This window comes from Myotis brandtii, unplaced genomic scaffold (assembly GCF_000412655.1).
Source record: "Myotis brandtii unplaced genomic scaffold, ASM41265v1 scaffold123, whole genome shotgun sequence".
Lineage (NCBI taxonomy): Eukaryota > Metazoa > Chordata > Mammalia > Chiroptera > Vespertilionidae > Myotis > Myotis brandtii.
The window spans coordinates 13,188,551-13,203,886 of record NW_005354291.1 but is presented as its reverse complement, the minus strand read 5'-3'; the positions used below and the strand labels follow the sequence as shown (position 1 = coordinate 13,203,886).

Here is a 15,336-nt window from a genome sequence, read left to right as displayed (position 1 = left end):
CCAGAGCTGTGTGTGTCGCCTGGGGGTGGGGGTGGGGTGTCCACAAAGTCCAAGAAGAACCCATGCAGAGCTGGGGGTGAATCTTTCTCTATTTCCCCACCTACATTCCACATTTTGTTTAAGATAGTGACAGAGATACATTATCCTTGTGGGTGTGAAAACCACACATCAGTGAGGTTTGAACTTAAGATGGCCTCTGAAGTCTTATTACTCTAATAAGACTTTTCACTAGCCCTAGCCGGTTTGGCTCAGTGGATAGAGTGTCAGCCTGCGGACTGAAAGGTCCCAGGTTTGAATCCGGCCAAGGGCACATGCCTGGGTTGTGGGCTTGATCCCCAGTAGCGGGTGTGCAGGAGGCAGCCAATCAACAATTCTCTCTGCCATCATGTTTCTCTCTCTCTCCCTCTCCTTTCCTCTCTGAAATCAATAAAGATATATATTTTTTAAAAAAGACTTTTCACTAAATGAAGCACTTGCTGGACTCGTTATTTTGATCAATTGAGAGAAGACTCTTCAAGCAGACAATAGGAACTAAGCAGTGAGAAGCCCATGACTTTCATAGGAGGACATTGCACGGAATGCAGTGAGTTATGGAGGATGTGGAGCATTGAGGCACGTTGGGGCACCCATTGGAGCTGCAGAATTTTTACTAGATGAGAGACCTGTATGTCTGCTGCCTCTGTGTTTTGCTCAGAATGATTTAGAGACAGTCCCAGACCACCAGGGTGCTTCTCTGTATCCTTCCTCTTGTCTTTTCTCCAACATGCACACATGACGCTAATGGAATAAAGCTTTCAAGCTAGCCGGAAGATCAATAAAGATTTTATGCAGCAGGCGAAGACTTATTGAGTATCATAGTATGTGGCTAAGTTCTCTGTTTTTTAAAAAATGAAGGAAAGTGATTCAACTATTGGGCAGTCACCTGAGTCATTTATATTTTAATGGCAAATTTAAAAATGGTATATGTGATCCTATCTGCTACTTACCTAGCATTTCCAGGTATTTAAATGTTGGAGATCTTACATGAATAAATTCGTGTTCTCATTGTGTTCCTAGGCCATGAAAGTCCCTGCACTTCATTTAAAAAAAAAAAGAAGAGAAAGAAAAAGGAAAAGGAAAAAAAAAAGAAAGTCTCTCATAAGTTTTTATTTTCTCATTATGATGAAGGGGTGTGTTTTTTAAGGCTTATATTTACTTAATGTGATGATAACTTGAAGGGCATTAAATCTCAGAAAACTGTCATCTTGCTAAGTCTCAGAAAGACTGATGATTACCTCCTTCCAAACTAGGGTATCCTAAAAACCTCCCAGTAAGTGTAGCCTACCTGAGGGCTGTGGCTGAGCTGAAAACCCCTGAACCCAGCAGCCGGGCCAGACCTTCCTGCCTCACTGGTACCTTGCTCCCAGGACCACTGTCACCAAGTTACATAAACTTGCTCTCCCTGTTTGTGCTGGGTGAGCAAAGCCCTGTGGAAATAGGAACCCACTGCCCCACCGTTGCACAGGAAATAGAGAGCAAAAAGCACATTTTACCATTTATTGAGCCTACCACGGGTCTGGCAGTCTTATTTAATTTTCACGACTCTGAAAGTAAGTGTGTTTTCCCCTCTACAGATGGGGATTAGAACTGAGGATAAGGGGTACACTGAGGCTTCACAGTTTTAAACGGCAGAGCCAGGTCGGCTGACTTGAAAGTGCGTACACCCCACCAACCTCCAGACGCCTACACCGCACAGAAGCTGTGGGTGTGTGAGGCCCGGCACCTCGATGGAAGAGCATAAAAGATGAAGTTGGACTGAATGGCTGTTAATCCCTGCTGTGTGCCAAGCCCTATGATAGACTTTTAGCATACATCTTCTCAATGAATCCTCCCAACAACCCTGTGAGTTACACAGTCTCACCCCTTTACTACCTACTCAGAGAAGTTAAGAAACTTTCTGAAAGTCATTCAGTTAGTAACAGGGCTCATATTTGAACGCAGGTCTCTTTGAGTCTGTATCTTCCCTCTTACCAAAATAGAGTGTTAACCAGGGAGGTTTTTGCAGAAATAAGGAATCTTACAGTAATAAAAGAAAAAAAATGTGGAAAGATAGCTTGAAAACTAAATAAATATCCAACTGAATGGTAAGAAATTAGCAGTATAAAATCTTGGACTAAACAGCTGACAATTTTTAAATTCCCTTTATTTTACTAAATTTAACCTGTTTTACATGAACATAAAAAAATCTTAAAATAGATTTCAAAAATTGTCTTGAGTAGGCCCCAGAAGGTGTTCTGGGTTAGAAATGAATTTCTGAGATTCAAATGATAATAAGTGAGTAGATAGATGTTCGATTAGAGTGGATCCAATAAAAGACAGATGTAAATAAATTGGAATCCAAGTAGCCAGACCTCTAGTTTAATTGCAATTTATTTTTTACATTTGAGGTTCAAGACAATAAAGTAAATTTCAACCAAAAATTATCAGGGATTATTCGGAAAAGTCACTTGTATTGAATGTGCTATGGTCTTTTTTTTTTTTTAAATGTTTTTATTGATTTCAGAGAGGAAAGGAGAGGGAGAGAGAAATAGAAACATCAATGAGAGAGAATTATTGATCAGCTGCCTCCTGCACGCCCCCTACTGGGGATTGAGCCCGAAACCCAGACATGTGCCCTTGACTGGAATCAAACCTGGGACCTTTCAGTCCACAGGCTGACTGATGCTCTATGCACTGAGCCAAATCAGCTAGGGCATGTTGTGGTCTTTTTAATCTCCTTTGTGTCCCACTGTGACATAATATTCAGTTAGGGCAGTGGTTCTCAACCTTCCTAATGCTGCGACCCTTTAATGCAGTTCCTCATGTTGTGGTGACCCCCAACCATAAATTATTTGCGTTGCTACTTCATAACTGTAATTTTGCTACTGTTATGAATCATAATGTAAATATCTGATATGCAGGATGTATTTTCATTGTTACAAACTGAACATAATTAAAGCATAGTGATTATTCACAAAAACAATATGTAATTATATATGTGTTTTCCTATGGTCTTAGGCGACCCCTGTGAAAGGGTCGTTCGACCCCCAATAAAAACATTAAAAAATAATCAGGACCTGGGGCAGTGCAGATACTCAATTACCAGAGAAAGTGTAAATTATGTCAAATATAATAAGGCAAAAAAGAAATGAATACATTTGAAATATAGTTTAAACAAGTGGTCCTAATTATCTTTCAGTTAATTAAAAATAATAAGTAGAAGATCCCTAAACAGCTTACTAATTATAATGAAAGCACTCCAAATCTGGGTGGCACTCCTTTCTGTTTATCTTTCTTAATTATTAACTTCTTTATGAGCAGTTTTAAAAGATTAACTTTTGCGGAATAAGGGCAAAGTTTCCAAGTACAGTCAATTTTTGATCTTTAGGGGCTGCCTCTAAAGTTGTGAGACTATAGGCAGGACTAGCTAGGATGGGCTTCACCTGCTCCGTGGTGACAGCTGGCAACTCGTTTTTGGCATCACAGAAGCCATCGCACTTTCTGATTTCCATTCTGGGTCAGAGTCAGAGCCTATCCTGGCTTCACTCATGCTCCCCTAGATGTGTCCCCATCCCCCAGCGTTAAGTGTGTACACACAGAACACAGCTTTTTTCCAGTGGTGAATCTCCTGGTAAAATTTCCTCAAGTGGCAAAATCCTACCAGAAACCACTAATTTGAGACCTTTTGCTGTTTATTAGCAGCCTGCCCATTCTCTTACTGTATCTTTATAGACCTTTCCCTGAAAATAAGGCAAAGAAAGCTCAATTGGATAAAAGTTAAACCAATCAATGTTTGCTTGAGCATTTAATGCCAATAAATAGAAACTGAGCAATATTTAAGTTGCATGAGATATTTTTTACTGTTTAGTCTGATTTTCCATGCTAGCTAATAGTATATGTAATTGAGAGAGAGCCATAAAAATTCAATATATTCCCCATTCAGAGATCAAAGGTAAACTTTGTAAATGTAGCAATTTTTTTTTAGTACATCTTGGGTAGCATTTTTAAATTTAGTCTTCTTGAAGCACAATAATTATCGCATCCTTTCAGCTTTAAAACCCTTGAGCAAATGATTTCTGTTTTGTAGACAATATCAGCCTAATGGAAAGGAAGTAGTCAGGAGGCAAGGGCTATGAACAGCAGGATAAGGAGAAGAGGGCAGTGATGAGTGATGGGGTGCTAGTTCAGACACATCAAGGGGAGTCTTTCATGTCACCTTTGAGTAGTGACCCCAAGAAAGTGAAGGAGAGATCCATGTTGATAACTGGGAAAACACTTCAGGTAACTGCAAAGGCTCTGAGATGGACTGAGTTGGTCAGTATGCATAGGGCAGATAAAGGGAAAGTGGTACAAGGTAAAGGCTGTACCGTATAGTACCCTCTAGGCCCATGGTCGGCAAACCACGGCTCGCAAGCCATAGGCGGCTCTTTGGCCCCTTGGGTGTGGCTCTTCCACAAAATACCACGTGCGGGCACACACGTACAGTGCGATTGAAACTTCGTGGCCCATGCACAAAAGTCGGTATTTTGTGGAAGAGCCGGTATTTTGTGAAAGAGCCACCCTCAAGGGGCCAAAGAGCCGCATGTGGCTCGCAAGCCGCGGTTTGCCGAGCCGCAGTTTGCCGACCACTGCTCTAGGCCATGATAGAGACCTTGTGTTTTACTCTGAGTGGGATGAGAGCTGTGTAGGCTGACGCTCTAACCGCTGAGCCACAGTGAGGGCTTGGTTGTTGACATGAGTTCTGTCTATAAGTGTAGCAAACATCTTTAAATACCTTCGGGACATATGTTAAATAAAGTAATACAGGTAAAGAAAAATTGTTTGGTCCTGGAGAACCCTATACTTTATATAACCAGAGAACTGCCTGGTATTACTGCCCTTCATTCCTTTCCTAGAATACACTTCCCTTAGTCTCTTTAATAGTCTTTGCTGTTGAACTCCTGTCTGAAGCTTTTTCAAAACCATAGTACATTCTATATCCTGGTTCCCTTTTGGTGACCTACTTGGTTGTGTTCTTGGAATTTTTTGCTGCCTAACACACGAACTTTGTAAGAACGAAGATCAGAGGTTTTAGATTCCAATCATGTTTCCACACGGTTGTTTTATGTGAAAGCTGGGACAGCAGGGTAAACCGCTTCACAGACCCATGAACGTGCCACAGCTACAGGATTGGCTCCTTACACACAGGCTGTTGCTTGTTGGATGTGTCCTTCCCTACGAACAGCATGTGCCTCGAGGGCAAGGATTGTAACTGCGTCATCTTTTTTTTTCTTTCTTAAACCTAGCCTAGTAGCCGATGCAAAGGTTAACAGGAAAATATTGAATAGGTGAAAGTTTCTGAATAAATTTTAAGCAAGTAAATATGTGTTTTCTCTTTTGTCTCATCTGTGTAGCGCCTGACAGCTACAAAGTACATGAGAAGAAAACTGCTGCCTCCAACCGGCCGCCCTCTGCTATTTCAGGACAAAATAGCAACCACGCAGGAAATAAGCCAGGTATGGTGCATTGCATTTGCTGCGGAAACGGGAGGTTATCCCCAAAACCTTGAAGACATGCTAGGATGTAGGGGAGTATGGTTCCAGTTCTGCCACCAGAACACACGCTCATACTGACTTGTACAAGTTTGTTAGAGAACCTCTCAAAGCCTTGATTTTCTCTTTTTAAAATGGAGATTCATAGGCATTCCCTATTTAACTCTCAGAATCATTTTGACAGTCAGTGAGATGGTGTATGTGGATGCACTGTTTACTGTCAAGCAGTGTATAAGAGGTAATAATTTTACTATCCTGTTTGAAGTGATAGACATGACACATTTCAGTATGCCCAGCATTATTGCATATCACTTTTCTGACTTTTTCAAAAACCATTTAAGAAAATCTTTACACATAACAGAGCTGGTATAGGATTAGGTTTTTGTTCACCAATCCCTACAATGATTGTACAGCTACACAGTAATTTCATTTAATAACCTATGATTCATAGTCTGTTCCATTCAGTGATCCAAAGAAGCGGTCTGTAAACATAATACAAACAGTTGGATAGACAATGCATTTGCTTCCAGGTATCCAACAACCATTGTGTGGTCCTTGGGAGAGACTAATGTACAGTATGATGATGAGAGATAATCAAAGGAAGGTAAAGGCAAAATGAATCCTCTACGAGAGTCTTGGAAGTCTACTTCATGCTGCTTCCAAGGCCAAAGTTACTCAAGAACAGGGAATCAGTGAGATAATATCAATAAACATAAATAAATTAAAATAATAATAATAAACATAGAGATAATTGCATATAGCCTCATAGGAAACATCCTCCGTTATATCTACATTTGTGGAGCTTTTGCCCATATGGAAAAGGTCTTACATAAGACACTTTTAAATAAGACTTAAATCGGCTGGTCACTTAGAAGAAAGAAGAAGTAATACTATTACAAATATTGCATGAGTAGCCTTCAGTGGCATTTCAATTAGCAAGCTGAGATTTCCCCATTTAGTTGTTTTGTCTTTCCATTCATTCATTTATCCATCCATCTATCCACCCACCATCTAATTATAATTATATGTATTGTTCTATGCCTGGGACTGTGAGAGATAGTGTATGAACAAAACAATGAGACCCCTATCCTCACCGGGCTTATTCTGGAGGGCTTTTGTTCCTTATATTCAAGTGAGCATCCTTGTGGAAGTAAAAGTTCTTTAGTATGAAAACCCATTGCTTTTGTCATGAGAATTGAATATAACTAAATGGTTTATACTATTTTCCCCTTGTTCTCCCTATCAACAATCACTTATGATTTTTTTCTACCATTCAATCAATTCTAATCAATTTTTATACCATTCTGAAATTTTCAATGAAAATTTCTTCCATTCTTGACTGTGCAATTTATACTTCTATATCCCAAGGACTCATTTATTCATCTGGTGTTAGCATTGTGTAGGTACTAAGAGTATATTATTAAAAGACACAATCCCTATCCTCTAGTTGGCATTGTGGTGGAGTAAACTAATATGTGAATAGATACTTTCTAACACAGAATTTCCAGTGTGACAAGACACATCTGCATAGAGTGCAGAAATAGCATAGAGGCCAAAAACTCTCCACCCCAATTGGCCATCTCCTTATAGAGCCATTTCATTGAAGTTGCTAAAGTCAGGTTAAATGAGGAGACATTTCATTTCAGGTTAGTTGTATATTTTAAGCATTCGTATGTCTGCTTTCTTATATATAGAGATAAGCAAAGGTACAAAAAAGGCTGTTATTTTTAAAACCATCATGTTATTTTCCTGCATATCTCCAAATAATAATGTAAGAGGTTCCATGTTGGAGGATTAGACTTGAGTAAAACCCTTTCATTTTAGCGAATATGAGTCATGGGAATGTCTGTGTAGAGTAAGTTGTTAATTTTCATTCTCTAGAACTTGAAAAGAAAAAAAAATACTTGCTCAATTTGGGGATATTTTGAATATTGCCCTAACCAGACATGGGCATCCTGACCAAATAAATGATTTCTTAGGGGCCCTTTTAACCCAGTAAATTTTCGTTTCCTTCCCTTCTGTACTTTGTGAGAATTTAAACCCATTAGAAAACTCTAGAACATGTCTTTGATTTAGAAAGCATCTGTTCACATTCAGGTTGTTCATCTTTTATCTTTGAAGCATGAATGGAAAGCCCTTGTGGTGTTTTTGTTAGTATGGGCACATGGTGTCTCGGGTTATCCAGAAGGGCCAGTGTTCTCAGCGGTGAATGCTTGAACCCAGACCAAAAGAGACAATTTGCATAGTCACAGCACTGTCCACGTCTACAGAAGTGGGAGATGGTTCTTTATAACTCCATCAGCTGCTTCCAAATGATTAAGAGTTTGACCCAATTAGAAGAGAAAATTGCATTTTCTTCATGAACTATATGTACCTGAGAAAAGCAGAAATTCAAGTCCATTAAACATCCCTCTTAATCCCTATTCTTTCCCAACCCTCCACCACAGGTCTTTAAAAGAGTCACTGAAACTTAATTCTACTTAATTATTTCTAAATAATTTTTCCTCACAGAGGAATGCCTGACTTGGGATCTTGCAGCTCCTCACTGCTCCATCAGGCCATTTGCACAGAGTGAGTTAGAGATCTGGTTTTAAGTGTCCTAGCTTGGACACTTAACTGTGCCGTCTCCCTTAGTCCTATAGCCTCCGTTTTCTCTTTGGAAAATAGGTAGAATAACTCTTCACTGAATGAATAAATGCTTGGCTAATTCATAGGATTTGTGTGAAGAGTAAAATAATATATGTGAAAGTGCTGTGTAATATGCAAAGCCCTAAGAGAAGTTATTTATCATATAAATAGTAGTTGTTCAGATAGAAGTCTTGCAGATGTGGGTTGGCTTGCTTGATCTTTGAGAATCATTCTTCAGTTCCAGTTTGTGCCGGACAGTCCAGGTGTATGCATGTCATCAAAGACAGACTATTACTAGCACTCCCTTTCACTTGTAAAAGTGCCCCAGTTTGGGTAGTCACTGTACTTTTTAATCATCATAGATTGGAGATTGAATGCAGAGTACAGTTGCAAGTTATTTATACCAAAGTTCTATTTTCTCTTAAAAAGTTTCCTTCTGAGAATCAGTAACTTAATTTTATTCTGACAATGTTAGGTCTATTGGGAAACAATGTGGGATGGTCATAATGTTAAATTATTTTCATATGTTCAGTGAATGAATGAATTTACTGAGACTTATCATGTGCTAGGCACTATTCTAATATTGGTACAGAATTATTTTATTTAATCCTTACAATGATGTGAGATAGGTTCTATTGTGTCTTTATTTTATAGGTAAAAAGTAAAGACCCATGAAACCCAAGTCATAGCTTGAGAGAGAAGTGGATAAGTAGCTCTGTGAGTGAGTGACAGTTCAGGAACTGAACTCAACCTATCTGACTGCAAGCCGGGTTCTCACATCCAATTGGTGAATGTCTATTCAGAATAACTGTACTGGGGATTCTATTTGTTATTAAGGAATAGACATTTAAAGCATAAAAAAATAATAGAAGTTCAGTAGCTTAGGAACACAAAACGTCATACATATTGTTTGATGAAAATAGCCAAAAGGCTACAGTTGTGTTATGGTTCTACATATTTGTTTGCCATGTGTCTTTTGATTTTATTTTTATTATTTCCTATTTTTATTGAGATATAATCGATATGTAGCACTGTGTAAGTTTAAAGTGTACAACATAATGACTTACATATATTAGGAAATGATTACCACAATACATTTAGTTAACATTCATCATCTTATATAGCGGGTATCCAAAAAAAATGTATACACAATTTTGAAAATGAAATGTATTTTAATAAGCACTGCCTTTATAATTATTCAAAGTGTATGTATATGTTTTTTGGGACACCCTATAGATACAAAAAACAGGATCTTTTTCCTTGTGATGAGAACTCTTAGGATTTACTCTCCTTTGTAATGTTTTTATAATGATTGATTTATTTGAGGGAGAGAGAGGAAGGAAGAGAGAAAGCAAGAGAAACATAAATTTGTTGTTCCACTTATTTATGCATTTATCGGTTGATTCTTATATATGCCCTGACTAGGTATTGAGCATGTAATCCTGGAATATTGGGATGATGCTCTAACCAACTGAGCTACCCAGCCAGGGCTATAATGTTTTTAAATAGAAGAAAGATGCTAGGAAACTGTCAAAAAATTCTAGCAAAGTCTATCCCTGCAAGTATAGTTGTATGTACAAATTATAAGATGTAGCATTATATTATTTATCAAGTTTACTGAATAAAAAGATACTTATCTGTGTATTTAATTAGTTCATTTTTTAAAATATGTTCTTCCACTCATGTTTTTTATCTCATTTTCAGACCCTCCACCTGTGCTGCGGGTTGATGACCGGCAGCGACTGGCCCGGGAGCGGCGTGAGGAACGGGAAAAGCAGCTAGGTACTATATTTCTATCCCTTGCTTGGTCTTTAAGGAACACTGTTGTTGAAATGGTACTTTCTCCCCTCTAAAGTAATGGACACTTAACATTAAGCAAATGGACATCACTATAATAACCATGCTTTCTAGCATGCCTTTATGAGTTTTGCAAATTAATTGTGAAACAGAATTTAGTATGTGATATAAACACAGGACCAAGTTTTAAGCGACCGTCAAGTCTGGCCCAGGATTAAGGTCATTTGCATGTCTTTTTATATTGTAATCACAGTTTAATGTGACACTGGAGGAAATGTATATATGAGAGCCATGATGGCTCAGCTTAGATTTTACAACTTAAAAAATGCAAGGACAGTAAACATATGGTTCTTTTTTATGGGAACAGTTATGAGACTAGAAACTGCTAGGGGGCACTTGCTGCTTTCCATGTTAAAATAATGCTGCTGTTGAATTTATAGACAGATGCTGCCACTTTGCTGCCAGGAAAAGCACAAGACCTCGTGCTGAGGGTTCTGACTTTTCTTTTGTTATCTGAGGCCCTTGTGAAAGGTTAGCAACTACAGTATTTGCCGTATAATAACCTAGAGAGCTGGGTCACAGCACTAGCTTACAAGGAAGCCGAGATCAGAGCACTCAGCAATCATCCTCATTGTCTTCCAGAACATAGAGCAAGTATGCCGGTGCCAACTTCTCCTTTACTTTGCAGTCCATTATGCAAAGTTGCTAAAACAGGATCCTCTCTTTATGTATGTTGAAAAGATGAATTGCCTGGTCAGTATGTCTGTGTTTCTGAAGTGTCTGGGTATTTTAAGACTAGGGCTGACTTAGGTTGCCAAAATCGTTCTATTTTGTAAGAGTTTATGTTTCAATTGGGAAACCCAGCCCCTGTATCCCATCTTTTTTAAAATTCTTATTCAAGAACCCAAATTTGTGAAATTCCCCGGAATATGGTTTTCAGTCTATTGGCATTATTTACGTTCTCTGAACACAGGCCTCTTTCTCTGCCTTGCCGTAATGATCATGTGAAGTCATTCTTTTTGCTGCCAACGTTTTTTCGACACAAATTTCAACGACTTGCTGGAAGTGGACAACTCTCCTATTTTCTGTGCCTAGGGTTTTGGCTCAGTCTTGAAGTCCCCTGTCCCTTGTGGAATTCTGCAGGCTGGTAGGTTCCTGGAGAGTAGGACTGTCTGTGGACTGTGCCCACTGCCCCTGGTCAAGTTTGGTTTGACAGGTGGACCAGAACTGAGAAAGAGGGAAAAGGTAGAGTTACTGAAGCAGGAAGAGACTCCAAATGAGCAAAAAGAACAAACTGACAACTGCCCTGTGTGGCCGGTTTTGGATCCATCCGAGTATTAGCGCTGTGTCCTTCATCTCCACTTTCCACCATTCCAGTGGGACCAGGTCCTACACTATTAAATGTCTCCTTAGAATTGCAGCGTGGATTCATGTCTACTTGAGTGGAAGTAGCTCAACAGCATCAGCCTACTCCTTTATGACTTAAATCCCATCGTGAATTAGCTTTTACACATTAAGTCATACCTTTCCCTTTGGTTTCTTTGTCTTTCAAAGCCATGCATTATTAATTATTTTGTAGGAAGCATGACGCATTGATTTATATATTCGGAACTTTTATTTGTCAGGTATTGTGTTGAAAAGGTGAGTTAAGGTGGAGACCCAGCCCTCAAGGGCTAGTTGCGGTCCAGTGAGGAAGCAGATGAACACAGAGCAATTATAATACAGGCTGGTATTGAAGGGGTGCGCAAAGGGGGGTTGAGAACCACAGAAGCACCTAACCCAGCCTGGGGATGTCAGGTGCCGCCTGAGCTTCCAACTAGAGGGCGAAGCAGAGTCATCCAGGGAGACGGAAGAGGCAGGGACTGGAGGGCAGTGATGCAAAGACAGGTGGGAATCCAACATGCTCCTCAGATTATTATGTGGGTCAAAGTAATTTTCAGATTACTGTATTATCCTAATATCACAATTTTACTTCTTTGGTGAACCAATATATACTATCGAGTGTTTCTCTTTCTGCTTAACCCTGCCAAGTTAAATATAGTTTTCCTTAATTCTGATCTCATCTCTTTTGTTATTAAGGATCATGCTTTTAATGAAATAGATCCATTCTAATTTTTTATTGGCATTAGTTGCATTGTATTTTTAAATTTTATAAGTGTCCTTTTGCTTATTCTTTTCCATTTAAGCCATCATAGTAGAAACTACGTCTTGAGAGGCTCCCTGGAATCTTCTAAATATACAAATAAACATTCTGCAAATGCACCTACTTACATTTGTAAAGAGTCGTCTAAAGTCTAGCCTCTAATTTAAGCTGTGCCTTTGAATACATAAGGGTGATTTCTAAAAAATCTTTAGCACTAGAAGAAAATCAAGGGGCACACCTGACGAACTACCCATAAACCGTGCTTTGCAGAAGCTATGGGAGCAGTTGAATTTTTTTTTTTAAGGGGGTGAGAGACTGCCTGTCACTGAATAGCAGATCTTTGGGTTGTGCTTTTTTGAAAACAAAAAATAGTTGGTAACATCAGTATTACAAAGCTTTCAAATTTTAAGCTTTTCAAGTTAAAAAAAAGTGGGGGGTTCCATTCTAGAAATTCCAACAAAGAAAAATTTAAAGTGATTGGCCAGTGAAACTGATTATTCACTGTTGGATGTAGGTTGAAATTAACATTGAAAGGTTCTTTTTAATCCACGTTTTTAAAAAAAGCAAGGTAGAGAGAATAAAGGTCTTTTCATTTTGTTTGTTTTTTTGGTGACATATCATGTTTGTACTGATTGCAAATGGGAGGCCTTATTAATGACTTTCTGTGGGTTAAACCTCTGAGTCATGCTTCAATGCTTTTATTGTAGGATTATGTCATGTGGCCTGCTCTTTCTACATTATCTTTCCATTTATCACATAAAATCAGGCATAAATCTTCATGTTTGGGATTGTTCTCTCTCTTTGGTTGAACATGTGGACTCTGAAAGCATTAATTTTCTGCCTTAAAAGCTTTATACATGAAGGAATCGCCTCAACCATTCTATTCCATCTGACTCTATTCAGGCCATTTCTTCAAACTTCTCCCTCTTGACTTCTGCATCTTTTTTGCCGTCTCTCTTCTAAACTTTAATTTCGTTTTTTCCTATGGGGGGAAAATCTTATTTGTTCTCATGATTTCAACATCTCCAGCTACTCATAAAGCAGTCGATGTATTCCTACTATCTGAAACTCACCTTCTATACAACTAAATTGTTCATCAACTTTCACTCCAAAATTTACTCCTTTGGGTCATTTCTCTGTATCGATCAATTGCACCAGTATTTCGGGGGCCCTAAGAAATTATTCCTTTTAGCTATTTTAGATACTTCTGGTGCTGCTAGAGAAACTGGTATCTTTCTACCTGTGTTAGCATTGGGGATTTTTGAAGAATAAAACCTTCTTCCTTCCTTGGTGGCTCAATGCTGTGCACTGACCGGTCTCCACACTGGCCTGTTGAGCCACTTGTAGCTACCAGTGGTCAATCTGGACTCAGCCTAGTCCTCTAGCTCAGGCTGCAGCTCTCTCTAGCCCCATATGTAAGTGCAAGTTGCCACACTTCCTTTATCCTTAATCCATTTATTCATAAGACTGGCTTCCTCTGTCTTCAGCATAAATCTCAGATCCATAACTTTAAATTTGCTGCCTCTGCTATCATATCATCCTAGTCCAGGCCTTAATGCATCTATATCTCAGTCACCAAATCTATCTGATTGATGTACTTCATCAGTCCAGCTCTGTCACAGTTAATACCAGTCTTTCTTTTTGACACCTTCTTAGTCTTCATTATCTTTCACCTTTTTATACTCTACTGAACTTTTTCTAGTTGGATTTTATAGACCTCCGTGGTTGTTTATTTCAACAGTGTCAGCATCTAAGCATGTACATGTTCTATATATGTCTGTCAGTCCCCACTGGAATATAAGCTCCATAAGAGAAAGGACTGTCATTATTTTATTTCTATAGCCTAGTACCGAGAACACATAGTCAGTGTCTAACAACTGTTTGTTGAATGTTAAATGCATTTTAAGCTTTTCAAGGGCATAACCATTGCTTTCCAATTCTTTGTATGCCAATATGTGGCACAGTGCTAAGTATAAGCAGATGTGTAATAAATATGTACCGATTTTCTTGATTTTTATTTATTTTACCCTGGTTTTTAATTAAGTACTAATATTAACAATACCTTAACATTATTCATAAACTCTAATATCAATGTTTATTAAGCAGTGTTCTAAACACTTCACTATGTATTATCACATTTAGTAGCAAATTAACACAGTGGTTGTACTTTTTATTGTGTGGGCTTATCAAATAATAGAATGTCACTTATTTTATTTTTAGCTTAAGGAAGGAACCGAAAGAATCTAGAAAAATGGAATAGTTAATAGACCCTCTTTTCTTTCTGCCATATCAGCTGGTAAGCATGTTTTTAATTTGTACAGGGTCACCAAGATCCCTGTTAAAATTCCTCAGCAAGTAGTGACATTGTCATGTTAAAAGTCCTCAACAAATGGTGACGGTGTTAAGTGAAACCGATCCCTATGCTCTCCATGCTGGCAGTGGACTTCCTGAGATTTCAGAGCTGGGCACGTATGCAACCCTCGTGTGAAGGAAGGGTTAGACTACTTCCCCATTCAAGTGCAGCAGTGCCAAGTGCCCGCTCCATTTGACACAGCAAGAGGGCAAAATGCAAGCAGTTTTTGACAACTTTTTGAGAAAATTTCATGTCATTGATCATTTGTCAGCCTTGGAGTCCACTGAGTACATAATCTGTCTGTATGAACTAGGAATAGATCCTGGTTACCAATTTTTCTTCAAAAACATTTACAAGGATCAGAGCATGTAGAATTTGTGTAACAGTATAATTTTTTATTCTACGTAGCTTAAAGGAATACTAACCATCACCACTCTTATTTTTTTTTTTAGCAATTTCATGCTATTTTAGTTTACTTACTTGTTCAATTAATATTTAATGTGTGGTTACTATTGAACCAGGATCAGGAATATTGAAGTGAAAATATCAACCTTTTGGAACTTACATTGCTGTGTCCCAGCTGGAATGCTTCCCTGAGATACCTGCATAGCTCATTCCCTCTTCTCCTTCAGGTGTGGTTTAAATGCCATCTCTTCAGTGAGGCCTTCCCTCACCCACACTTCACACTAGCACTCTCTATTTTTCAACAGTGTCAGCATCTAAGCATGTACATGTTCTATATATGTCTGTCAGTCCCCACTGGAATATAAGCTCCATAAGAGAAAGGACTGTCATTATTTTATTTCTATAGCCTAGTACCGAGAACACATAGTCAGTGTCTAACAACTGTTTGTTGAATGTTAAAT

General features: G+C 38.6%; 1 protein-coding gene across 10 annotated transcripts in view; it reads left to right on the top strand.

Annotated features, from left to right (window-relative positions):
* The window catches only part of MAP7 (microtubule-associated protein 7), a 123,983-nt gene that overhangs the window by 62,413 nt on the left and 46,234 nt on the right, over positions 1 to 15,336 (top strand). For all 10 annotated transcript variants that reach the window (XM_005859054.2, XM_014533867.1, XM_005859051.2 and 7 more), the window contains 2 exons: positions 5,412 to 5,513; positions 9,882 to 9,959. In XM_005859054.2, the coding sequence (XP_005859116.1) occupies positions 5,412 to 5,513; positions 9,882 to 9,959 (180 nt within the window). The remainder of the gene's footprint in view (positions 1 to 5,411; positions 5,514 to 9,881; positions 9,960 to 15,336) is intronic.